The sequence below is a fragment of the Caretta caretta genome, chromosome 11 (genome assembly GCF_965140235.1).
Source record: "Caretta caretta isolate rCarCar2 chromosome 11, rCarCar1.hap1, whole genome shotgun sequence".
Taxonomy (NCBI): Eukaryota; Metazoa; Chordata; order Testudines; family Cheloniidae; genus Caretta; species Caretta caretta.
Window position 1 is genome coordinate 12,248,072 of NC_134216.1, and position 26,138 is coordinate 12,274,209.

General features: G+C 42.0%; 1 protein-coding gene across 6 annotated transcripts in view; it reads left to right on the top strand.

Annotated features, from left to right (window-relative positions):
- Window positions 1-26,138, top strand: part of KALRN (kalirin RhoGEF kinase) — a 779,108-nt gene that overhangs the window by 413,400 nt on the left and 339,570 nt on the right. For all 6 annotated transcript variants that reach the window (XM_048869043.2, XM_048869046.2, XM_048869044.2 and 3 more), the window contains exon 10: window positions 18,756-18,878. In XM_048869043.2, coding sequence (XP_048725000.2) covers window positions 18,756-18,878 — 123 coding nt within the window. The remainder of the gene's footprint in view (window positions 1-18,755; window positions 18,879-26,138) is intronic.

Genomic DNA, 26,138 nt, shown 5'->3' on the forward strand with positions numbered 1-26,138 from the left:
GTGATTATATGTGGTGCTGGTTGGACTAAACACAGTTTGAGGGGATGGGACAAAGCGGGGAATGATTAGAAAATCATACATAATAGCACTTGGATTAACTCCCAGGATTTTAAGATATGCATATGTGTGGTTTAATGCATGGATACCCCATGGAGAAGATATTGTAGAAGGGCAAGGGCAAGGTGTACATGGCAAAGTCCATGAAGAGCTTCCAGTGCATCTATAAGGTGATGAGTCATCCCTGAACTAGTGCCTGATTAAGCTACATGTGTTGATGAGTCATTCCTATGCTCCATTCCAGCCGATTCATAAACCAGGAGCTGGGGTGGTAACTCGGCCGGTATATAAGCCTCAGAGGAGAAACAGCAGCTCAGTCTGCTCAGTGTCACTTCATGGCTTGGAAATCTCCCGTGCCTGATAGTGCGAATGGACTCTGTGAGCCTTAGCCTGCTCCAACCTTTCTTTTGCTCCAGCTCCATTCCTAGTCTTGCTCTGGCCTTGCTATTGCTCTGACCTTGTTCTAACCCCACTCTGGACTCCTGACTCCAGTTCTGATCCCTGGCTCCAAGCACTAGGCCTGACTGCCATGGCTTCACCACTAGGCATCACCATCCTCATCAGTTTCTGACAGTTTGAGCAGCCTGACCCTGGTCAGCCTTGGTGGCCCAGAAGGATCTCCTATGTCCACAGGTGCCCTCTAAAATTGAAATGAAATCTCCAGGAACCCCCGCTACCGAGATGGCGGAACCAATTTGGGCTAGAACCATGTGGCCCAGCTACAATGTGAAAATGCCTCCCTACGCTCGCAGGTCCCCAGCAGTCCTGGACCCCCTTGCATCATCAGCCATGACAGCCCAAGATCTAGGCCCGAAGATCCCACTATCAAAGAGAGAGATTTGATGGCAATCATCAGAAGTATCAGGGATTTCTCAATCAGTGTTGCCTACTGTTCCTGTGGCAGCCAGTGATGTACCTGAATCACCAAACCAAGGTAGGAGTCGTCATCATCTTATTAACAGGTGAAGCTCTGGATTGGGCATGCTACTCCTGGAGCAGGGATACCTGATTCTCAATTACTTTGATGAATTCATTGGTGTTTTTTTGCTCATATTTGATGACCCAAACCATACTTGCTCCACCAAAGTTGCCCTGTAGTTACTCAGACAAGGCCCCTATCCCGTCAAGGCCCCTGTCACCCATTTCCATTGCCTGATTGCTGTCATGGCCTGGAACACAGTAGCACAGATTTACCATTTCTATCTGTGCTTCAACAATGAGATTAAAGATCATAGAATCATAGACTTTAAGGTCAGAAGGGACCATTATGATAGTCTAGTCTGACCTCCTGCACAACGCAGGCCACAGAATCTCATCCACCCACTCCTGTAACAAACCCCTAACCTATGCCTGAGCTATTGAAGTCCTCAAATCGTGGTTTAAAGACTTCAAGGTGCAGAATCATCCAGCAAGTGACCTGTGCCCCACGCTGCAGAGGAAGGCGAAAAACCACCAGGGCCTCTGCCAATCTGCCCTGGAGGAAAATTCCTTCCCAGCCCCAAATATGGTGATCAGCTAAACCCTGAGCATGTGGGCAAGATGAACTGGCCTGGGTTGATCCTCCCACTGCATTCCTGTATCTAAATTGACAATCGACTGTTTGAGGAATGCCAGGAAAGGAGGAAGGTGTACACTTGGTGCCTGCCTAGTCCTGATCTATTCCTGCTGCCCCTCAGGCAATCATTGGACCCAATCTCATGCAGATAGACATGACATGAAGGCTCCACTCAGATTGAGAGAAGGGATACCATAGTCTGAATAGCCTCTGCCTGTACAGTGGGCAACGAGGGCACTTTGCCACAATGTGCTCCTTCAGTCCTGTTCTGTGGCTAGCCTGAGAAAACAGGGCAGGTTCAAATTAGAGGCGACCCAGCCGGACAGAATGACAAGGTCATGTTCCCAGGATTTGGTGGAAGCAGTCAATACAGCTTGCTGTCCTGGGGCCCGGTCATCTATGAGACTGCAAATCTCTAAATTGTAATTCAAGACCACCAGGAAACCCTGCAATTAAACCTGATTGACTCACTCCACTTCCCAATAGTGCTTGATCTGGGCATTTCCTGGAGAGCACAAGAAGTGTAGTTTGAGTCTGATTATTGTCAGCATCAATGTCTAGTTCAACCTGGTGTCGAAGACAGTAGATGCAGTTTGGATAAGGCCACCATTTTTTGTGCACAGCAGGCTCAAAGTGAGGATAACTCACCAATCCCTACAAAATACAAGGACTTTGTGGACATATTTGATAAAAGAAATGTTAATGCTCTATCTCCACATAAGCCCTATGACTGCTCCCTAGATCTCCAGAAAGGGGGCATAATCCCCTTTGGGCAAATTTACTCTCTGTGAGAATCTGAACTCAGAGCCCTAAGGGGGAACACCGCAGCGAAAATCTAGTGAAGACTTTTGACTGTCCTTCTGTGTGCCCTTCCATGGCCCCAATCATGTTTGTCAAAAAAAAGGATGGCACCTTGTACCTCTGCATAAACTATTGAGTGCTGAACAGGTGCAGATAAGGGCTACTAGGATGATCAGAGGAATGGAAAACCTCTTATGAGAGGAGACTCAAAGAGCTTGGCTTGTTTAACCTAACCAAATGAAGGCTGAGGAGAGATATGATTGCTCTCTATAAATACATCAGAGGAGTAAATACCAGCCAGGGAGTGGAGTTATTTAAGTTGAGTGCCAGTGTTGACATTAGAACAAATGGCTATAAATTCAGGATGAACAAGTTGCTTGAAATTAGATGAAGGTTTCTAATTGTCAGAGGAGTGAAATTCTGGAACAGATTTCCAAGGGGAACAGTGGAAGCAAAACACCTAACTTGCTTCAAGACTGACCTTCATAAGTTTATGGAGGGAATACTATGATGAGACTACCTACAATGACATGTGGCCTACCTGTGACTGCTAGTAGCAAATATCCCCAAAAGCGGGAGATGGAACACTAGATAGGGAGAGCTCTGAGTTCCTACAGAGAATTCTTTCCTAGGTGTCTGGTTGATGAGTCTTGCCGACATACTGAGAGTCCAACTGATCACAATATTTGGGGTCAGGAAGGAATTTTGCCGATGGTCAGATGAGCAGAAACCTTGGGAGGGTTTTGTCTTCCTCTGCAGCATGGGGCACGGATCACTTGCACACATTAAACTAGAGTAAATGGTGGTGGAGCCTCTTGTAACTTGAAGTCTTTAAATCATGATTTGAAGATAAGTAACTCTGCCAGAGATTATGGGTCTGTTACAGGAGTGGGTGGGTTGAGGTTCTGTGGCCTGCATTATGCAGGAGGTCAGACTAGATGATCTTTTGGCCTTAAAGTCTCTGAGTCTATAATATCCCAATCAAGAATAAATATCATTTTCCATTGATCCGTGAACTACTGGAGAGGGCCGGCTCAGCTCAAATTGTCACTAAACTTGACATACCAGTAACCTGGTTCGCATCTGAGAAGGCAATGAATGGAAAACTAACTTTTCACACTCGGTATGGATATTTTGATACTTTGTCATGCCTTTTGGTTTCTGCAATGCCCCCGCCACATTCCAGCACTTGGTTAATGATATCTTCAGGGATGTTCTGGACCAGTTTATCAAAATCTACCTAGATAACATTCTTATTTTTTCAGAGAACCAAACTTTACATGATCAGCATGTCCAGTTAGTACTTGAATGTATTTGAGCAAACGGTGTGTATGGGAAGCCTGAGAAATGGGAATTTGATTGCTTCTCTGTGGCATTCTTGGGTTATACCATCTCTCCCTGTGGAATAAGTATGGATCCCAAAAAAATCTCTGTGATATTTTTGACTTGGGCAGCACCTAAGAGCATCCGGGATATCCAGACCTTCCTAGGCGTTGCCAGCTTCTATAGACAATTCATATGAGGGTTCTCACAAGTGATGTTCCTTATTACCCAGCTGCTATGGAAGAACTCCACTTTTGCCTGGACACTGGGAGCCTAACTGGCTTTTGATCGTCTGAGGAAAGTGTTTACTTTTGCCCTCATCCAGTGAAACCCTTTGTTGTCGAAACAGATGCCTCTGATTATGTGATTGGGCCAGTGTTATCTTAGTAACATGAGCCCTCAAATGACCTCCACCCATGGGCTTTCTATTCTAGGAAACTGACACCTGAGGAACAAAATTACAAAATCTAAGATAAGGTGTTACTGGTCATCAAGGCTGTATTATAGAAATGGCAGCACCGTCTAGAAGGCACATGCTTTCCAGTCCAGATGTTCACAGATCATCAGAAACCACCACAGCCTCCAGTCAACATCAGATACATTGGTCCCTCTTCTTTTCTAGATTAAACTTCACCCTGACCTACTGTCCTGGAACCCAAAATGGCAAACCTGATGTGCTATCCTGCAAGAGTGAGCACCTAGGTAAGGGGGATAACCCTCCTGAACCTACCCCTATACTGAAGCCCTGCCATTTTGTAAATGTGCTGGCCAACACTTATCTTTTGGCCTTCTAAATTCCTCACTGCCCAATGATCCACTTGCAATGACATGTATGTCAGCCAATTCTGACCCAAACTTCTCAGTTAAAAACTAGGTACTCAGGTTTAAGGATCACATTTTTGTCTCCAGTGGTCCACCCCATTTAGCCATACTCCAGCTATGCCATGATTCCCCACTGCAGGCCACTGCGGGTATTGTGAAGCTAATCTCTTGCAATTTTTGGTGGCCAAAAACTGTTCTCATCCATCAAATCTTACATTGCTTCCTGTGAGGCATGTGGCCAGATGAAGACCTCCTCCCCGTCATGGAAAACCTTGAGGTGCCCTGATCCTGCTTTCAACCTACCCCAACCTTAGGCATCTGTCTCAATGGACTTCATCACTGATAGCCCCACTTTTTAGGGTTGCACAGCTATACAGGTCACTGTTAACCTCCTCTCCAAAATGGTGCATTTTACGCCTTGCCAGAAGTGATGGCTCATTAATTTTTTGACTACATTTGCAAGCTCCATGGGTTACCAACTGACATTACATCTGATCATGGGCCACAATTTGTCTCCCCCTTTTGGAAAAAAATGTTAAAATTCCTGGAAGTCACCCTACTCATTTCCTCTGCTTACCACTTCCAGATGGATGGACATTCAGAATGGGTAAACCAGATTCTAGAACAATATCTCCATTGCTTCATCAACTACCATTAAGATGACTGGTGTTCCGACTTTTACCTTTCATCAAATTTGCTTACAATAACTCACATCGCAGATCAACTCACCAAAGTCTTTTCTATTCCAGTTATGGCTTCCCCCGCAATTTCACTGATCTGTACAACCAACCTTCTGTGTCTCTGTGGCCTCTGATTTTGTTCAACACCTCCACCACATTCAAAAGGAATTAAAATCACACTTAAACTCAGCCAGGTAGGGCTACAAACAATATGCTGACCTTTATCAATAGGACCATCCTCCCATGGTAGTCAGAGACAGGGTATGGCTCTCAGCTCAACGCTTGGATATCTCTCGACCCTCCCGGAAACTAGACCACCATTACCGTGGCCCATTTTGGATCATTCAACAGATTAAGCCAGTGATCTTCAAACTCTAGCTACCCTGTACCATGAAGATACATCCAATATTCCATGTTTCCTTGTTAAATAAATATGTGAATAATGTCTTTCCTGGACAACACAAGCACATCCACCCCCATCGTGGTTCAGGGGCAGGAAGAATACATGGTGAGACAGATCCTGGACTCTGCATTCTCTGAGGACAACTAATGTACTTTGTGAACGAGGAAGAGTCTGACTCAGCCAACCGTTCATGGGAACCAGCTGGTAACATATATGCACCCGGCCCCCTTTGAGAATTCAATTAATTGAATCCTGAAAAGTTGGGTGCCAGGATGCTGGGAAAGCATCATCGGGATGGGGTTCATGTAAGGTGATGATGATTCATCCTTGAACTAGAGCCTGATTTAGCCACCTGCATTGATGAGTCATTTCTGTGCTAGGTTCCAGCCAATCCACAGGCCAGGAGTTGGTCTGAGACTCTCAAAGCAGGTATCTAAGCCTCTCAGAAGAAACAGCAGCTCAGTCTGCTCAAAATCACTTCATGGCTTGGAACGCTCCTGTGTCTGATAGTAGCAACAGATTCCACAAGCCTTAGCCTGCTCCAGCCTTCTCCCTAGGCCTGTTACAGCCATACTATTGTTCAATACCTGTTTCTAGTCCCATTCTAGTCTTGCTCTTACTCCAGCCTTGTTCCAACCCTGCTTTGGACTCCTGCTTCCAGCTGTGACCCCCTGGCTTTGAGTGATAGGCCTGACTGCTATGGATCCAAGCAGTAAGCCTGACCATCCCCATCACAGTTTCTGACAGCATCCACTTCAGGGAATTGGGTTAGTAGTGGTCATGGCCCTCCCTCCGTGCTGCTCCTTTACTTTTCCCCTTGGGAATATGACAGAAGCTCAGAAGCATTGCTTCCGCTGATTGTGCAGCATCCCCCTCTGTGAGAAGCTATAGAATGGTGTTAATTGCAGGTGGATTTTTTTTTTTAATGTGTCAGTTTCTGAGGGGGTAATATGATGTAAAGCAGCCACCTCTGGGTTTCTCCTACTCCAGCCAGCCACTTCTCTCCTAAAGACAGCGTCTTCCATTCATGTGGAGAAGCACCATCTCAAGAGGAAAGGGATGATGCCTCACAGGCTCTGCTTTCCTGTCTTCAGTCTTACTAGCAACTTCATTTTGTCGGGTATTTGCTTTCCTTTCCTCGCTTACGTACGTTTCAATGAAGTTAATAGTTAATGAAGCTAATAGTCCCTGTGGAACATTTGTTAGTATTACATCACAAGAACTCATCTCTGTGTCCTAGGGATGACAACTGAGGGCACCCCACAGTTTTATGTTTTAGGGGAGATAATGGTAATATAATTCATTTTGAATGAATAAGTAGAAAGAACGCGTCCACCAGTAAGGTTTAGAGAAGGCTGGAGAAATATCAAAGATCATAATTATGGGTCTAATCCTCAGCTGGTGTTTAATTAGTATAGCTCCACTGACTTAGTTCCACCTCCAAAAATTGTCAGCCAGCCAGTTTTGTTATACCGAAGTACATCAGGGCAGATCTCCAGCTGGTGTAAATGAAGTACTTCCCCTGACTTCAATGATTTGGCCCCGTATATTTAAATATAGAAAAGGATGATTGGCTGACTTTTTCTTTGAGATGGAACTAAGAACTGATCTTTAGCAATATTGGATCCAGTATTGGCAAGCCTATTATTTTCTAATTAGGCAGAAGTCATGTGGATTGCTAGGTAATTGTTTGTCACTGACTCTGAGCAGCTGTATTTTGTGCTTTTTAATACAGAGATTGGGTGTTTATTTTTTCTGGGTTTCAGTGTTTGTTTTAAAGCAGGTTATGGCTCTTTTTTAAAAGGAGAAATTGATGTTTTACCAGCATTTTAATATAATTATTTCCTTTAATTATATCAGCCCCTTCCAAAGGTCCAGACTGCTAATGTCACAAATGGGTGCACAGAGTGCTGAACAAAGAACAGTCATATTGCAGAGATGGCTAATTTAAATGTAGGTGGCTAATTAAAATTCTGTATAGGATATTAAGGAACAAATCAGTTAATTTTTGTGAGATATTCCAGTACTTTGATTGTGAGTGCCATGGAAGTGCCCACAAATAAATAGGGCAGGAGTAGGGAACATGACTGTTTAGAACATTAACCTTTTACCTTTGGATCAGTGCCAGATTCTCAAAGGTATTTAGGCACCTAAATTCCATTGATTTCTGGTCACTAGAGAAAATGAGATTGTCAAGGTTCCTTCCCCACTCTGAACTCTAGGGTACAGATGTGGGGACCTGCATGAAAGACCCCCTAAGCTTGTTCTTACCGGCTTAGGCTAAAAGCTTCCCCAAGGTACAAACTTTGCCTTGTCCTTGAACCCTACGCTGCCACCACCAAGTGTGTTAAACAGAGAACAGGGAAAGAGCCCACTTGGAGATGTCTTCCCCCAAAATATTCCCCCAAGCCCTACACCCCCTTTCCTGGGGAAGGCTTGATAAAAATCCTCACCAACTTGCACAGGTGAACACAGACCCAAACCCCTGGATCTTAAGAACAATGAAAAATCAATCAGGTTCTTAAAAGAAGAATTTTAATTAAAGAAAAAGTAAGAGAATCACCTCTGTAAAATCAGGATGGTAAATACCTTACAGGGTAATCAGATTCAAAACATAGAGAATCCCTCTAGGCAAAACTTAAGTTACAAAAAGACACAAAAACAGGAATATACATTCCATTCAGCACAGCTATTTTACCAGCCATTAAACAAAAGGAAATCTAACGCATTTCTAGCTAGATTACTTACTAACTAACAGTTGTAAGGCTGCATTCCTGATCTGTTCCCAGCAAAAGCATCACACAGACAGACCCTTCCCGCCCCACCCCCCCACACACACTCTAGCTTTGAAAGTATCTTGTCCCCTCATTGGTCATTTTGGTCAGGTGCCAGCGAGGTTATCTTAGCTTCTTAACCCTTTACAAGTGAAAGGTTTCTGCCTGTGGCCAGGAGGGATTTTATAGCACTGTATACAGAAAGGTGGTTACCCTTTCCTTTATTTTTATAACAGAGATAAATCCCTACTGAAACCAATTGTCTGTTCATTAACGGTCCACTTGTCTACATTAGCTTGTGCTATTTGTAACTCACTTTCATGAGAACTAAATTTGCTCACAAATTGGCAACTGCAACTGGGTGTGGTAGAGGGGAAGCTTGCACTGCTTCAGCCTGTGCTACCCCTGTTCTGTTGGATAGAGGACTTCAGTCTCCAAAGCTGCCATTGGGGTACCTCTGATGAACACTGGGGGCTCAGTCCTGCCTCATATGAGTTTTGCTATTGATTTTAATGGGAGATGGTTCAGGATCTGTATTCAGTGGACCAAATTCTGAACTCATTTATCCTGGTGTAAATCTTCAACAAGTAAATGAAAATACTCCTGTTTTAAACCATTGTAAATTAGATCAGAATCTGGTTCACTGCCTCTTTTAAAATAAAACAAAAGGTTGGAAACAAAATAAAAATGCTCTTAGTTATTACCCTTTGATAAAGACAATCAGTGAGATTAGCTTAGTTTTGTTTTTGGTTCTATTCTAAGTCATTAATAAAGGCAGGAAAAGCCAGAGGATAAATTCCTTTGTGTTTAGATGTATTTTCTCAACTAGACCTTTACTTGACATTATCCTGCTGTGGCAAAACCAGGGATAGATGAGAAAAGAAATCTATTTCCAGCAAAGGTCTTTCATACAACAAAAGGAACTTTATTTTAATTAAATTGGACTTGGATTGCATTATTGGTCATTAAACAGGATTAGGATTTATTAAACCTCCTTGATTTTTTTTTCTGTTCTGTTTCTTAATTGTTCTGTCTTCATTGGTACCATCAGTAACATCATATCCCCCTCAGGGCCTGATGTTTGGCTATAGATCTAGCTGCCTGTCCCAACTTATACAGGGCCAGGCTGCCACCTAGAGACCCTCCCTTTCTCTTTCTACCTCCCCCAGAGGACAGTGGCTTCTAGGAGTGGCCCCCCTCCAAAAAAACCACACAAACTTTGAGCCTTGTGTTACATACACACAAACACACACTTTTTGTAGTTCCCAATCCCTTGTACTTTAAGATGATGAAGTATTTATCTTCTGGCAAAAGATTTCACAAGCTGTTTGTTGCATCTGTAAAGTTCAACCCAACCAGTCAGTATTGTTATCTCGGGTTGTGTAAATTTTGAAAGGCTTTGACAGAACAGATCAAGTTTTGCCACTGTTAAGCAAAATAAAACATTTATAATAAACATTGAATGCAAAATACCGAGGAAAATATATTCTGGAACAAGAACCATTGAGCTAGTATAATATGCGTCAAAGTTACAAAAAGTGCAGGTATCAAAGGAAGAATTTTTTAAGTATTTTAAATACACAAGGTCTTGGAATTACCCAAATATTAGGAAAAACAGTTTACAGAAAGGGATTTTGTTTAGAAAATAAAGTTTGATCTTTGTGACTGGGGATGGTGAAGATCTTACAAAAATAGAAAATCAAAGGCCCAGATTCATCCCTAAAACTTGTGGAGTTACACTGGAGCTGTAGTTGGCTTAAAATATTTGTAGAGCAAGCACTAAAGTCTACATTATGGACCAAATTATGCTTTTTGAACCTAACTCAGTAAGGTATTTAATCACATGCCTAACTTAAATATGTGAGTTGTCCCATTGAAGCCAATGAGGGTAGTGATGTGCTTAAAGTTAGGCACGTGCTTAAATACCTGGTTGAATCGGGACCTCACTCACGACATGTTAGAATCCTCTGCACGCCACTGAAGTTGTTCTGGGATTATTCCACCCCCAGTGGAGTTGCTACTGGATTAATTCAACCACAATTGAATTACTCCAGATTTTCACCTTTGTACCTGAGATCTAAGATCTGGATCTTTATTTTTTTTAATGTAAAATTGTGTCATTTATTTTCAATTTGAAGGTAGCCTGGTTCTAGAATCACTGTAGCAGTATCTCTTGTAGTTGGCAAAGATTAATGATTAAGCCCCAAACCAGATGATTGCCACAGTCAAGTCGCTTCCTCAGTGGGTCATTCCATTTAGGAGAAACTAAACATTGTTAAATGTAGGTCATTGTCAAATGCGAAGCTAGATTACCCCATCGTTATTGACAAAACACTGTGCATCTAATTCCTGCTTTTAAAAATCAACAGATTACCCATCTCTTCTGCTTTATCTAGGGTGACAGTGGAGCTCTCTGAATCTGATTGTGTGTCGGTGGCTCCTATGCCCTTCTCAAGTCTTTTTCCTTTTAGCTTCACATATTTGTGTCTGAGATGCGGAGCCTGAGTCAGAGCTCTGCTCGCTTACCACAGGACTCAGTTTGGCCCTAATATCAAGGATAAATATGATAGATCTATTTCTCCTTCCATTTTATTATTGACTAAAAAGGATAGTCAATATCCCTTTGTTTGATTACATTTCTGGTTTGTTCCGAAAAATTCTCAAGAGACCAAATGACTGAACTTAGCCATATTTATTGTCTAAAGACAAAGCAGTACACTACAAAAAGGAGATATACACACCCTCATTCCAGGAAATGAATTGTCACCGTATATTCACCTTACACAGAAGGTGTGCCTCAAAGATATGCATTTCAGCTAGTAGTATTTATAGTATGATTTTACAAGTTACAAAACTCTTTACATGTCACTAAAATCCAGCCCACCAATTCGTAACTGTTCCTTAAATTGTTGTTTTGTTCTGTACTTTTCTTATCTCTGTTTTGGATGCTACACTCCAAACCAGCTGAACACAGAGGTACATCCTATCCTGTGCAAGGACTCCCCATTCCTGTATCTTAGCTTTGACAGACTTCCTATTTTCTAAGGCCAAAGCTGATTTCAGCTTTGCAGAGTATTATGGGATACTTGACATGGGTGAACAGAATTCTGAGAAGAGCTTAATACATTCAGTTAATATAACTTCCCAAGGCCATGTATATAATTTATATTATATTGTTGCCATACACACAATACCTGTTCATGTGGTGTATACTATGACTAACATAAATGTATTGGCTAACATTATGTGCCTTGGTGTAAATAAGGAGCAGTCCACTGATATCACTATATTTATACTGCAGTCTGTGAGAGGAGAATCAGGCCCCAAGAATGTTTTCATCCGTTCATTGAGTGTAGTTTTGTTTCATTTCATTGGTGACGTGGGTTTGCTGGCTGATCCAAGGCGTTCTGTTCTGTTCAGTGCATAATCAATGCTTGCCAGGAGAGAAAAAAAGAATGTGATTTGTGTAGAAAACAAATGAAAATTATACTCCTTTTTTTCTCCTTTAAAATAAGGGCAATGTTAAAAATCATCTTTTGAGAGTGGTGTCTTCTATTATTTGTGTGTGTGTGTGTGTCTCTTCCTTCCTCCCCCTGCCACATTTCTGCCAAAGGGTACAGCTGTCCTCAGAAGTGATGCTTTTGTATGGTTTATGCTCTCCTGCTGTTAACATCCTAACACTGATTCCTAACAAACAGTGCGTCTGAGCCCTGTTTAATATGAATATTAAATGTATACAGATTAGATTGTGACTCAGAGGCTGCACCCATGAAAGGACACCAGACACCTTTCATGCCTCGCTTATGCTCTTTTGTAGGCCACCTGGGCCCTGAGTCTGGGCATGTAGGGATAAGCAGGGATACCCTCTTATTCCCTTCCATTGTGCAGGTGCTTAGGGAAGGAGCGAGGGAACAAAGGAACCTTGGCTCTACCACTTTCCTTGCTAACCAGAGAAGCTGTGCCAACATGAGTGGTGGGCTGTTGTAAATTGCTGCTGGGATAGACTACTGGGAAATCAGTACCCTAATGTACTACACCACGAGCAAGGAGGAAGCAGGGGAGGCAGCATTCTGACTCCCAGGTGTGTGTATGAATCACAGTGCTTCCTAGGCAGTGCCCCTTACACTCTGCCCGCTACTCAGGCCTGTGCCTAAAGTGAGAATCCAACTAGACTTTCACTAATGCAACAAGTATTTTCTAACGGGCATTCTGAAGTCTGAGTTGAGCCTCCAGGATAACCCAGCAGTCTGTATTGGAAACCTCTGTGGCTTCATAAAATGTGCATCAGCATTGTGGTTCTTTAGTATTATTATTGCAGTAGTATCCACATCTGGATCAGGCACCATTGTGTCAGGTGCTGCACAAACACCTAGTCAGCGAGAGTTCCTGGCCTGAAGAGCTTGATATCTAGATCAAATATCATAGTAATCCTCACTGGGAAGAGATCATTAAAGAAACATTTTGGGATTAAATAATTACGTCATGTTTCAAATTATGGCCCTGACAGTCTCAGATGAGGTGACCAGTTACAGGATGTTGTCATCATTATTATGATTCATGGCATGTAATATTTTTCTTAGTGATTTAAAAATATATTTGGAATATGGAGGACAATTATAAAATCAAAAACATAAACTGGACTAAATGTTCAACTCTGCACTTTTTGACAGCACTCTCAAAATATACAAAAAGTCGTGTATATTTCGAAGGAATAATTAAATTATTTGAACTAAATCATTGTAATTTTGCTGTTTAGCTATAAACCTGACAAGTATTTTCAGCAACAGAATCAGTCATAAGTACTGTGATCTCAATTTAAAAAATCAGCATTGACCAGTACTTATCTATTGGTGATTCTGGAGTCGTTTCCTTTTCTCGGCATAAGAAAAACTGTGGTCTCTCCAAGACCACAGACAGATAAATGTTTACAAATGCTGATGTTTTTATTTGAGTGATGACCTTTCAAGGTTGTTCTTGTGGCTAAGTCACAGAACTGGATCTGCTGCAGACTCGGGGCCTTATACTCAGAAGTCTGAGCATCTGCATCTCCTACTGTTTTCAGTTGGAGTGTGAGTGCTCAGCACTGCTGGAAATTAGGCCTCTGATGTATAAACTAAGGCCACTACTCAACTGTCCCATGCCTCAGTTTGCCCCTTTGTACAATGAGCATAATATTTCCTGTACCTCACAGACTTGGTGGTAGGTTTAATCTTGTCATGCTTGTAAGCAGCTGTGAGCTTATCAGATGGAAGGCATTATATAGAAGGGTGAAGTATTATTTATTAATAATAATAGTAAAGGATGGCCCAGTACTTAGGATGTTCGCCTAGAACTCAGGAGACCTAGGCTCAATTTCCTTCTCTGCCACAGGTTTCTTTTGTGACTTTGGGCAAGTCGCTGAGACCCAGACCCTCAAAAGTATTTAGGTGTCCAACTCCCATTGAAATCATCCAGTCCTCCCTTAATATTAGTATTTATAAATAATACTTTGCCCTTTATATATAATTAGATTGTGACTCAGGCTCCACACCCATATACGGGAGTGAGACATACCCTCCTTCTGACTCCTCTCTTATGCCATTGTGTAGGCCTAACTGATTTCAGTGGGAGTTAGGTGCCTAAATACCTTTGAGGATCTGGCCTTAGGCTTTCTGTACTTCAGTTCTCCATCTGTAAAATGGGGGATAATTGCACTTCCGTACTTCACAGGGTTGTTGTGAGGATACATATATTAAAGATTGCGAGGCATTTAGGTACGATGGTAAGGGGGCCAGATAAGTACCTTAAATAGATAGACTTTGGTTGATGTAGAACAGGGCCACACAAGTGTGACTGAGCAAGTCATTATGTTTTAAATAGAAATCTTATTTGACTCATTTCTTGTGGCCATTATGGTAGAAATAGGTCTTAAGGAAGAAATTGTATCAGATGCTTCATGAAGGGAAGGTGCCTAGTGAATCTGTTTAGGAAGGGCATTCCAGGCACAGAGGCAGCATAGAAAAAAGTATGGAGACAGTTGTGAGGGGAGCAGACAAATAGGCACTGAGGCGTATATCGTTAGTGAATGATTAATAGGTTTTAGCTGAACTGTTCACCTTGTTTTGATTTATGAAGCGGACATACAACCTTATTATCCCGAGGTGTGATTTTATCTGATCTCATGAGCTAAGTAGTGTTGGGCCAGGGCAGCACTTAGAGAGGGGACCTCAAAGGAAACCTCCCAATGTTGCAGGAAGTGGTATGGTGATTCAGCAAATGGCACCCTCCCCTGTAAGTTATTATTGAACCAGTGCCACAGCATGGCATTAGGGAGCTCTGTGTTGTGTGGATGAGATGCAAAACCACTGCCGTTACTAGTTATGGATTAAATATCCTATGTCCCTTTTTGTAGCAATACCATGATTTGTATCAGTAGCCAGGCCCTATTAGGTAAAAGTATGTTGCCTACTCGTACTCCCCCTACAGTTCCAAGTGGGTGTGGTATTTTTCATTTCCTATCTTAAATTGTTGTACACTATTGATGTGAGTTGTCTTAAAAAAGGAGGTGTCCCATACCAGAAATAGAAACATTTCAATAGTGATTAAAGCAACCCCTCTGAATACAGTGTGTAAAATGCTTCAGGATGAAAAATGCTATTTATATATAATATATAATGCCGTAAATATGAATAAGTTGCCCAAAAAATTGAAGCCATTTGTGAGTTTATTGGAAATAACATTTTTACAGTTTACAATTTTCTATTAAAAAAAAGAGACTGTGACCTCATGGGTTGAGATCTTCTAAGTAATGATTTAGCCTTAATCCAATTTTAATAACAAGTTGCAAACCCCTGACAAAAGGGAAGGGGATGTTAATGGAAGTATTAATAGAGTCATAATGACAGCCATGCTAGCAGGCAACCCTCCAATAATTACTATTATTACAAGTTATACGCAAACAAGACATATCATAGAAAAGCTCTTAGCAGGCCAGGTGTTATGTTGCTGTCATATCATTAAAGGAATATGTTAGGTTCTATAATGTAGGCAAATGGGAACAGAGTAGATCATAAAAGAAAAAACATGGATAGGAATTTTGTTTCCAAAATCCCATGTGCTACTAGTTAATCCACAAAATGACATTTGTGACAACTATACATTGTCTCAGCAGGAGGTAGGGTGCTTCAATACCCACTTTTTTGAAGTGCTTTGAACTCTGTAGATGAAAACTACTATGTAAATTTCTAAATATTATTATTACAGTGTTCTTGCCATCAGTGGAAGAAGAAAGGAAAAATGACAATATATAAAAAACTGCAGCTGTAGAGGATCTCATTATAAAGAGGCATTTAGAATATATAATGGAAGGAAAATCTGAAAGTCCAGGTGTTTTAGATCCTATACAGCTACATCATGAAATGACTCCATTTGCCTGAATAAAAGTCACACCTTCTTCCATTTTTTCATTTTTTCAGTTATCTCAGTTTAATCAGCAACAGCTGCTTTCACCAGAGCCACACTTGCCAAATGGCTTCTACACTCAGCCAGTATCTTCTGTCTTGGGCTCTAGGAATCCCTGCTCATGCATGGAGTGGTATTAAAAAGCCACAGTGGTCTATCTAGACAATGCTGATAAACTTGCCGTTGCAATTTCCCTCCCTACCCCCACGCCTACATGTCTGGGGCCCTGCTAATGTGATGTTCTCTGCTTATGCTCCAGTGACACATCATGTGAAGTATGAAAGTAGGAGCCACTTTGTGCTGGCAGAGCTCTATGGTGATGATAATTTTATCTCTAGGGAAATCAGGGTGGTCTTACCCTTTATCATAATACAGGCGCCAACCTTTCTTGGTTAGCAGGAAACCTCCAGCTACTATTCAGTTCTCCATTGACTTCAATGGGAGCTGAAGGAAAACCCCACCTGCAAACAGTACAGGTCACCTTACTTGACGGATGAGATCCTGAATCCCTGCACACACTGTGACACAGAATCACCAGTGCGGGACACATTCCTTATTTACTTTCTCCATTTCTTACCCCTAGTGGATCTGAACAACCCCTATCTCCCGACTGCTTGCATGACCTAGGAGCTTGAGGGCAGCTGGAGGGAGACGATCACACAATATATCTTAGACCAGTGGTCTCCAGAGCGGGGTGCGTGCGCAAGACCATCCCTGGGGGTGCATGGCAGGAGGAGTGCCACTGGCACAGCGGCAGCAGTGCTGATTCTTCGGTGGCGTGCCGGTGCGCGATTCAAAAAGTTAGGAGACCCCTGCCTTAGACTTTGCAGACGTGTGCTACAATCAGCATGAGCCAGGTCCGCGGGGTCCCAGGTTAGCATGAACTGACCCTACGCATGGGACGTCTACATGAGGCATCCAAAATCTTGGCTTTAGTACAAATGATGGTGGCTTAATGGACAGCAGGTTGAGAAACCAAACTAGCATTATTGTGAGAGGCAGGTCCAGACTGACAACAGTGATACAGCTGAACTGTTTTGGAAAGAAAATCCCCCAAACCTTCAGATTATCAGACTTGTGACTTTGCTTTCAGCAGGGTTCAGTTACAGTGGGTAGCTTGAAATCTGAAGTTACTTGAAAAGTTGATACCCATCAGTGTTTTACAGCTTTTAGCTAAGGACCTTAACCTTTCCTTTTTAGATGCCCTGCTAACCCTCTCTCCCCTCCTCCTGAGCAATTTAAATGTATCCTTCCCTCATGTGTTTGGACTTGTTTTAGATTTTGCACGCTGAAGTCTGCTGTCTGTGTGAAGTCAATCATTGCACATCTAGCACTAGGTTTCAGTTTATGCTGGGAGTGTATTGTGGCAGGTTTGGGCCCTTTGGGGTGTCACCTAATGTGCTGGGATGCCACTGAGTCAGCCTGTTCTGCCAACCTGGGTCCCGTTTATCTGGCCTTCCTGGGTTAGGCTCACAAGTCTCTTCCAGCCAAGCACACAGGCAGGGCCACACCCAGCTGCACAGAGAGACAGAGATCAGCTCTGGTAACATTCAGCCTTAGGGGCTTGCCCCAACACTCTGGTGCCCACTCCCTTTAAGGGGTACAAACCCAAAGGTTTTATGAAATTCACCCCCTCCCTCAATGTGGAGGGAGATATGCACAACTTCTTCCCCCCCTACCCCCGGTTAGAAATTACTTAAACTGGGTTATATTATAAACAAGAAATAAGTTTATTAACTACAAAAGGTGAATTTTAAGTGAATATAAGAGATAACAGACAGAACAAAGCAGATTACTGACCAAATAAAGCAAAATACGAAAGCTAAGCTCAATATACTTAAGAAAAATTACAGAAATGTAACTTCTTACTCTAAATATTATTTTAGGCAGGTTGCAAAGTTTCTATGGTTCAGAGTTCCAGTTATATTTCTTTTCAGATTGTACCCCTGTCTTAGTCTGGACTCCGCCCCTGCCTTCACTTCAGGTGGCTTTAGCAGTCTTTCTTCTTGAGCAGACAGGACATGAAGAGGAGGAGTCCCATTTGCCTTCCTCCCCACTCTTACATAGGATTTACATAAGACGGGAATCCTTTGTTCCCCAAATTTGACCCCCTTTCCCTTCCAGTGGAAAATTACAAGAAGTTCTGGGTAATGTTTAGTATGAGGTGACAAGACCACCTGACTGTAGTGTCACAGCATCCATGAGTCAGTGGCAGTATGGAGCATCCCAAGGAAGGCCAAACCTTTCCACAGTCCATTGTCCTCGCAGATGGGTCATCAGCCCTGTATGGCTTTTCCATTGTTGTACCTGAAGTGTTAGCAGTAGGCATCACACAAAGTAGCATAGTTGAAATACAGATACACAGTCAATATTCCTAACTTTGGATACAGAAATGATACAGGCATACAAATTGAATAATCGCATTCAGGAAATCATAAGCTTTCCAATAATATCTTACAAGACCCATCTTGCATTAATATATCTCAGTTATGTCGTATTCATATCATAAGCATATTTTCATAAAGAATATGGAGTGAAACATCACATGTATAACAAGTGGAAGATATCAGATGTAAAAGACTTCCCGTTTCCTCCCACCCCTGCAGTTCAGACAGTCTCAAATTAAATTATTCAAAAGCAAACACTCATGCTCTCTCAAATGATCATGTTATTTGTAAGCCATATAAACAGGTAATGGCATTCCGATAATGGTAATTTATCACTAACATCTAAAAACACTTTATCTTCTGTCTGATTGGATTAGGCTCTGCCATATGCCAGTGTGTTTTCTACAGCAAACACACACAAATAATTTTTTCATCTATTTTAGCCACTTACTGAGAAATTCTGTGTGATAAAGAGACATAATAGATAATTGGATGTTCTTCTTTTGTGTCCAGGTATTGGACTGGATCGAAAACCATGGGGAAGCCTTTCTTAGTAAACACACTGGAGTGGGAAAGTCTCTTCACAGAGCACGAGCCCTTCAGAAAAGACATGATGATTTTGAAGAAGTAGCACAGGTAAGAGGCTGAAAATCTGGGTTATATGCACAATTTGCGCCTTCATGCTGATTTTGTTTTCCTTTCATAGACTCCTAAGAACAAGTGTTGTTATTTATAGAGCTCTGTAACTGTTCTCAAACACATGAAATGGACAAGGATCCTACCCTGCAAAGTTTAAGATCTATCACCCACAGATGAACAGTTCAAAATGAAAGGTTGGCTTGAGAGCAAAACTGGAAGATTTCTTCACAGCAGTGGTTTTGATGGGAGAGGATTCCTGACACACATGAAATGGGAGGCAGCATAAAGGGAACATGAAAATGACGCAATTTTGAGTGAGAAAAGAAGGGTGAAATAAGGAGAGCAGATCATGGGAAACAGAAGAGAAGCAAGAGATGAGAACTATCGATGGGGAAAGAGTAATGCAGGCCTTGGAGTTAATGATGGGGCACTTGAATGTGAAGTAGAATTGGAGAGGCAGCCAATGAAGGAACAGAGGAGAAGCTGATGTGGTTGCAATGATGAGAAATATTATCCACTTATTGTGAGTAGATAAATAGATTTTAAGGCCAGAAGGGACCATTATGCTCATCTAGTCGGACCTTCTGCTTAACACAGGCCATAGAACCTCATCCTGTAATTTCTGCATCAAGCCTATAACTTCTGTTTGAAATATGGTATATAGTTTGGAAAGACATCAAGTCTTACTTCAAAGACTTAGTGTGATGGAGAATTTACCATATTTCTAGGTAAGTTCTTCTAATGATTAATTACTATCACTGTTAAAAAATTTCTACCCTATGCCTAGTCTGAATTTATGTCGCCTCACCTTCCAGCCATTGGATCGTAGTATGCCTTTTTTCTGCTAGGCTAAAGAGATGTATATTAGAAATCTCTTCCCCATATAGGTACTTGTAGTCAATTCTTAGCCTTTTCTTAGACAAACTACACTAATCTATTGGGATGACGCTGTATGGCTTCCCTTTATTAAAAACACTTAAAATATATACCAGAATGCAAACTTTTTATCACTAATCACATTTTGCTCTAAGTTCCTCATAAACAGAGTAATGCAGACTTTTGTACGTAAAGTTTATCTCAGCCTTGGTTGCTGATGGTCTTTGAGTCAGGTGCTCCAGTCTCAGGGCATTCTAGATGGAAAGGTGCTCTCGGTAAATTAGATTTTACATAGATCATAGATAGATTTTACTTTGCTTACATGATGGGCACAAGACTTATTGCCCCTCAGATGGTCCCTGATCTATCATAGAAGTATGAAGAAAGTATCATCAAGTGCAACCCTTGGCCATCTTTTTCAGGTGTTTTCCTGGTTCAATTTTAGATGTCCCAAGCAATAGGGCTTACGCATATCCATATGGAGACTGTTTCTCAGCCTGCTGGAGGTCACTGTCTGGAAGTTCTTCTTGACGTTCAGTTTATGATTTCCCTTTTGTAATTTCTTTCCATTTCTCTTGTTTATGCCCCTTTTACTGTCATAATTAATTTATCGCCTTCCTTGGCATTTACAGACTTCATATATTTGTAGCTGTTATCATGTCTCCTCTTAATTGTCTCTTAGTCATGTTGTACATATTTAACTCCACTGGGCTTTTTTATTAGTCAGTCCTTTCAGCCCCCTAATCTTTTATTATTGTCTTTCTCTGAACTCTCTCCAGTTTGTCAATATCTTTCTGGTAATACAGATGCTCAGATATGAATGCAGTATTCCAGAAGTGGTCACACCAGAACTGTACAGTGAAGGACTACAATGGTACCTCCTTTTCTCACGAGCTGAAGCCTTTGCATTGACAGCCTACAATTACGTTGTCTTTGGGGGCATGATCAAAATGTTACTCAATTGGTAGCTCATCTCAGTGGTAATTGGTTGCTCAGCCTGGCGGACTCTGAACTCTAATGACTTTGAGTCTTGTGCTTTAGATTCTAAGCTGTGTTGCCTCCCACTTAGAAATGGTTGGCCTTGCAAAATTCCCATTAACTTCAATGGGAATAGGATCTGGGCCCTTCTTCTGGTAGATTTACATGAGAATATTGTTACTAATTTATGAGGTCTGTCTGAACTATGACATTGGAATGCAGTGTTGGCAAATGGGGCATGGGGATGTATGTTGAGGGGGAAAGTGAAAGGAATCCCACGCTTTATCCAAGGTCAAAGACTTGAAAACACAATACTCTCTGCTTTGGAAAGAGTAATAGGAAGAATAAAGAGGAAAGACTATAAATTTATCACACCTGGGATTCTTCTGAAGAAATGTCTCATGAGGTAGATTTTGTGGTTTGGGAATAAATCTTCCTTCTTTTCACTGTATTCATGATTTATTCTTTTATTCCCCCCCATCCCTTCCCTTTGGATTTGGGACTTAACCCTTTAGAGTTTGTCTTCATTAGAATGATTTTTTTCCCCCTCAAGTGAATTAATTACCAGTTAACTCAAGATGCTTAACAGCTTTGTAAAGGCTAGTGTGGATGATCCCATATGATTTGTTCCTGGCTGAGCCCCAGGTTAAAGCAAAAAATGTTTCTATCCTGGGATGAAGGATTGAGGAATGTCCACATTATCCCTTTGCAAAGATTGAGTTAATTGGCAATCAAGTAACTCAGGGTGAAAAAGTGCAGTATATGCATACCGTGGCCTAAGAGACTGAAGGCGCATGCAGTGGTATTTCGGTTTAGTGATTTCCAGGCATTCATTCTGCCTTATGGATAAACATTTACTCTCCAAAATCTGTTTTCTGTTGGTGCTGATGTGTTTGCCTCTGGCTCATACTGATAGTAGGCATTTGGCTTTAAGAATCAGACTGGAGTTTCTCTACAAGTTTCTTTGATGTTTTCAGTGGTAGGTAATTAGTTCATGCTTTTGAATGCTGCTAAACTGCATGTTAATAATATTTGTGTTTCTGGGATAGCAATGTTTCAGAGTAGACTATGTCTACACTGCACAGTTTACCTGGGTGATTGGCACCTGGGTCTGATCACCCTGGTTAGTCTACCCCAGGTGTGAGCATCCCCACTTCTAAATCCTACTGGAGTTACACTGTCCTCACTGATTCTGCACTCAGCCGTGTGTGTCTGGGGGCATATCCCATGGTTCTTTGTGCTGAGATGCTCTAGGAATCTTTCCCAGTCAGTTGTCAGTTATGGGAGAACTTGTCTGCCCTTTGCAGGGTGGGTGAGGTGCAGAATCGTCGAAGGGCACTGGAGAATTATCAGCACTTGAGTGATTTAGCCTGCATCTTCACTGCAAAGTGGGTGGATTCCAGTGTGAGTTAGAGTAGCCTGGGTTCTAACCCCTAGCTAGGTAAGCTAGCCAGGTCTTAAAGCACTTCCAGACCTGGGTAAAAGGTTTTGCTGTGCAGACAGAAAGGGGGAGATTAAGGTTAAAACTTGCATAAGTACAATGGATGAACTGTGCAGTGTAGACATACCCCTAGACAGAGACCCTATAACCTGACTGATCTGCAAGGGCACTACAATAAGACATGGTACATACTGTCCTGGCAATGTGGAGATTCTTCTTATGTACATACATCTGATTAATAAGTTTGCTGTACACAGGTATACTTGAAAAACACCAGTGATTTAATGAATAATGCATTATGGGTGTGGCAGAGCTAATTTGTGGACCCCTTCTCATGTAGGTACTGTTTGGATAGTGTTTATCATGGACACGTAAGAACATAAGAACGGTCATACTGGGTTAGACCAATGGCCCATCTAGCCCTGTATCCTGTCTTCTGACAGTGGCCAGTGCCCCATGCTTCAGAGACAATGAACAGAACAGGGCAATTTTAAGTGATCCATCTCCTGTTTTCCAGTCCCAGCTTCTGGCAGTTGGAGATTTAGGGATGCCCAGAGCATAGGGATGTGTCCTTGACCATCTTGGTTAACAGCCTTTGTTGGACTTATTGTCCATGAATTATCTAATTCTTTGTTTAACCCACTTATAGTTTTGGCCTTCATGACATCCCATGACAACCATTTTCACAGGTTAACTGTGCATTGTATGAAGATACCTGTCTCTTGTAAAATTTGGAGATTTTTCTTATTGTAATTATTCTGGATGAAATGTAAGGATGGCCTATAAAATGAAGATGGACAAAATCGCTGGAGCTCTGAGTGGGCCGTCTGCACCATCCAGAACCCAGGCTTTTCTTGTGCATTTTATAGGCCTTTTTCATATCTCGTGCAAATCTGAGGTCTTTGGCTATTTCTCAGCCAGATAACACTAGCCTATGGCTTGTCACTCCTGAAAAAGCTGCTCTTACAGCACCAGCCAGTAATAAAATGAAAGAATCAGACACAAATGATTAGTTGTTATCAAGATATCATCCGAGGAAATACAGCTGATGCAGTACTACCTGGAATGACAAATAAGCACAGAAGCCTCTTTGGGGGCCTAGAGTATCTTTTATGGGTGCATATGAGAATCACAGTTCAGCCAATTCCCCAAATGTTATACATTATGTAAATACAAATAAGGTCCGATTTTAGAATCTACAAGCCTATCTTTCCCCACCAGGTACTTCAATATAGAATAGCACTGAATATTTTTCTTCCAGAATTGAATGAGAAAATACTATAGACTGGATCGTGCTCCCTTGATCCGTTCATGTCTGTATGGAAGGACGAGATCAGCCACTACTGCAGCTCTGTTGGCTTTGAACTGCCCCCTACAAAAAGCTCCCCAGATTCCACATACGAAGAGGGAGAATGTAGTGCACTGTCCCTCCTGCCAACACTCCAAGAAATCTGCTTAGAAGTTAATAACGGCCTCAGGCTTATTAACTTCTAGGCAGAGCCCTCGGCATGCTGTGAAATCTTCCTTCACATAGGGTACTATGGGCATCTCCTGGCAGAAGCCCTGTTGAAACAGCTTGCCTGGATTCATGCTGATTGTTAATTACAGGGGAGGGCTGACAGACAGTATGGAGGCAAATGACCTCTATTTAAGATCTCCCCCAAAATCTCCACAGTCTCAGGGGATATACAGGTTTTGAATGATCTGAAGCTAATTTTTCAAGAGAAACTTTTCTGAGTAGGCTCTTTTGCAGGTGTGGGCAATCTGATCCCATGTTGTTTAGGTCAGGGGTTCTTAACTTTTTTCTTTCTGAGTCCCCCCCAACATGCTATAAAAACTCCACGGCCCACCTGTGCCACAATAACTGGTTTTCTACATATAAAAGTCAGGGTCCATGTTAGGGGGTATCAAGCTGGGCAATTGCCTGGGGCCCCACACCATAGGGCACCCCGCGAAGCTACATTGCTTCGGCTTCAGCTCCGGGTGGCGGAGCTCAGGGCCCTGGGCTTCAGCCCCATGTAGTGGGGCTTTGGCTTTCTGCCCTGGGCTCCAGAGAGTCTAATGCTGGCTCTCCTTGGCAGTCCCCCTGAAAGCTGTTCATGGATCCCTGGTTGAGAACCACTGGTTTAGATTTACCCACCACTTTGCTGGAATGAGAGAATTTGTCTCAATATTGTTTTGGCCTGTAGATGGCACTCCCTGTACATTTTTGAAAAGACCTTCAGGTCTGTAAAGGGCTGAGGCATGGTTTAGTTTTAAATCCAAGTTAAGAGAATGTTGTCTTGTACGGAATTCCCAGGTGGATCCTTGATAGCTGCAATATCTCCCCTAGGCCCCCTCTTACCCCCAAAATGCTTTAATGCTCAGGATCACCTGAGAAAGCAGTAAACCTTAGGGTGGTTGGTTTTTTTGCCTTCCTCTGCGGTATGGGGTGCTGCTCACTTGCTAAAATTATCTGGGTATATCTCACTTAATCAGTCCCCTGCCACTGGTATTGGTACACCTCAGTCCCTTCTGTTGTCTACCAGTGGCACACAATTGTTTAGTCTCCCAAAGGCTGTAATACTTTGGTCCAATTGCAATTGTTGAGTTTAGTGTGTGGGTGGCTGGGTGGTGGTGGTGGCCTGTGATATACAGGAGGTCAGACTAGATGATCTAGAGGTCCCCTCTGGCCTTAAATTCTATGATTTGTGACATCTGTTGTTTGTCAATGCACAGTTGGGTATTCAGTACCTAAATATAATACAATGCTCTCCACTTGTCCTTTTGTTGAGAAATTGCTCAAGCTTTGTTGAGCTACTTCATTGCCCTTTGGTCTCGCATCAGTTTACTAACAAATTTATTTGAGCATAAGCTTTCGTGAGCTACACAGCTCACTTCGAAGTGAGCTGTGTAGCTCACAAAAGCTCATGCTCAAATAAATTTGTTAGTCTCTAAGGTGCCACTCCTAAGGTGCCACTCCTTTTCTTTTTGCAGATACAGACTAACACGGCTGCTACTCTGAAACCTGTCAGCTATTTTTGACTTTTAGGTTTAGATGCTCTAAGATTACAATGTAAAATACCAAAAGTATAATGTGTAACAAGTGCACACATTCTGAATGCCATTGCTTCAGAACTTGGAGAATCATTATTTCATCCTCATCAAACATACCATGTGAGCTAGGGTTGGGCCAGAGATGTTGTGCCCTAGAGTTTGCAGAGCTTGCATCTGAATCAAAATGCGGCAAATCATGTTGTTCTTATTCAGGATTAAAACATTGTCTATATTGGTGCATAGATAGCCTGTATTACTGTAGATTCTGAACACCTTAGGATTCCTTAAAACCTATATCCACAAGTGAACTACTGGACCCTCTTCTAACTGCGGCTATTATGGAGGAGCACATCCCAAGCACCACACAGGGAAAGTAGCTGTGCTTCACAGGAAGTGATTATAAATGGATGGTGAAAAATTACTCACTTTCTCGCCTACACAAGTATCAACTCTTCTATTTTGTCCCATGAGATCAATTGGGAAGGGATAGCTTGAGGTCTAAACATCAGCTTTCAAGTGTCTATGCTTTCTTGTACCTACAAATTCAAATCCCCACAGATTCAACTTTGCCCTTCATTCTTCTTGGGCAGATCATTTCAATTCCATGGTTTCCTGGTTGGGGGCATTCAGATTAGACCTTGAAAACCAAGGGCCTGTCTGTTCTATTTTGAATCAAAGATCATATGGTATTCTTCATGTGAGTAGCAGTTTGCTTTGGATTTCCTGGCTAAAATTTCCCCTTCCTCCATTGTAGTGTGCAGTACATTGGTTGTCCACCTACCTGTCATCCATTCTGGAGTGGATTACATTCCAGAAGTGCTGTATGTATATAGTTTCCAAAGCACTTTGGGATTAAAAAGGTGTTATATTATAAGTGTTAATATATTTTAAAATATGCTTAGGTTCTGTTTGTCATGGGAACTACT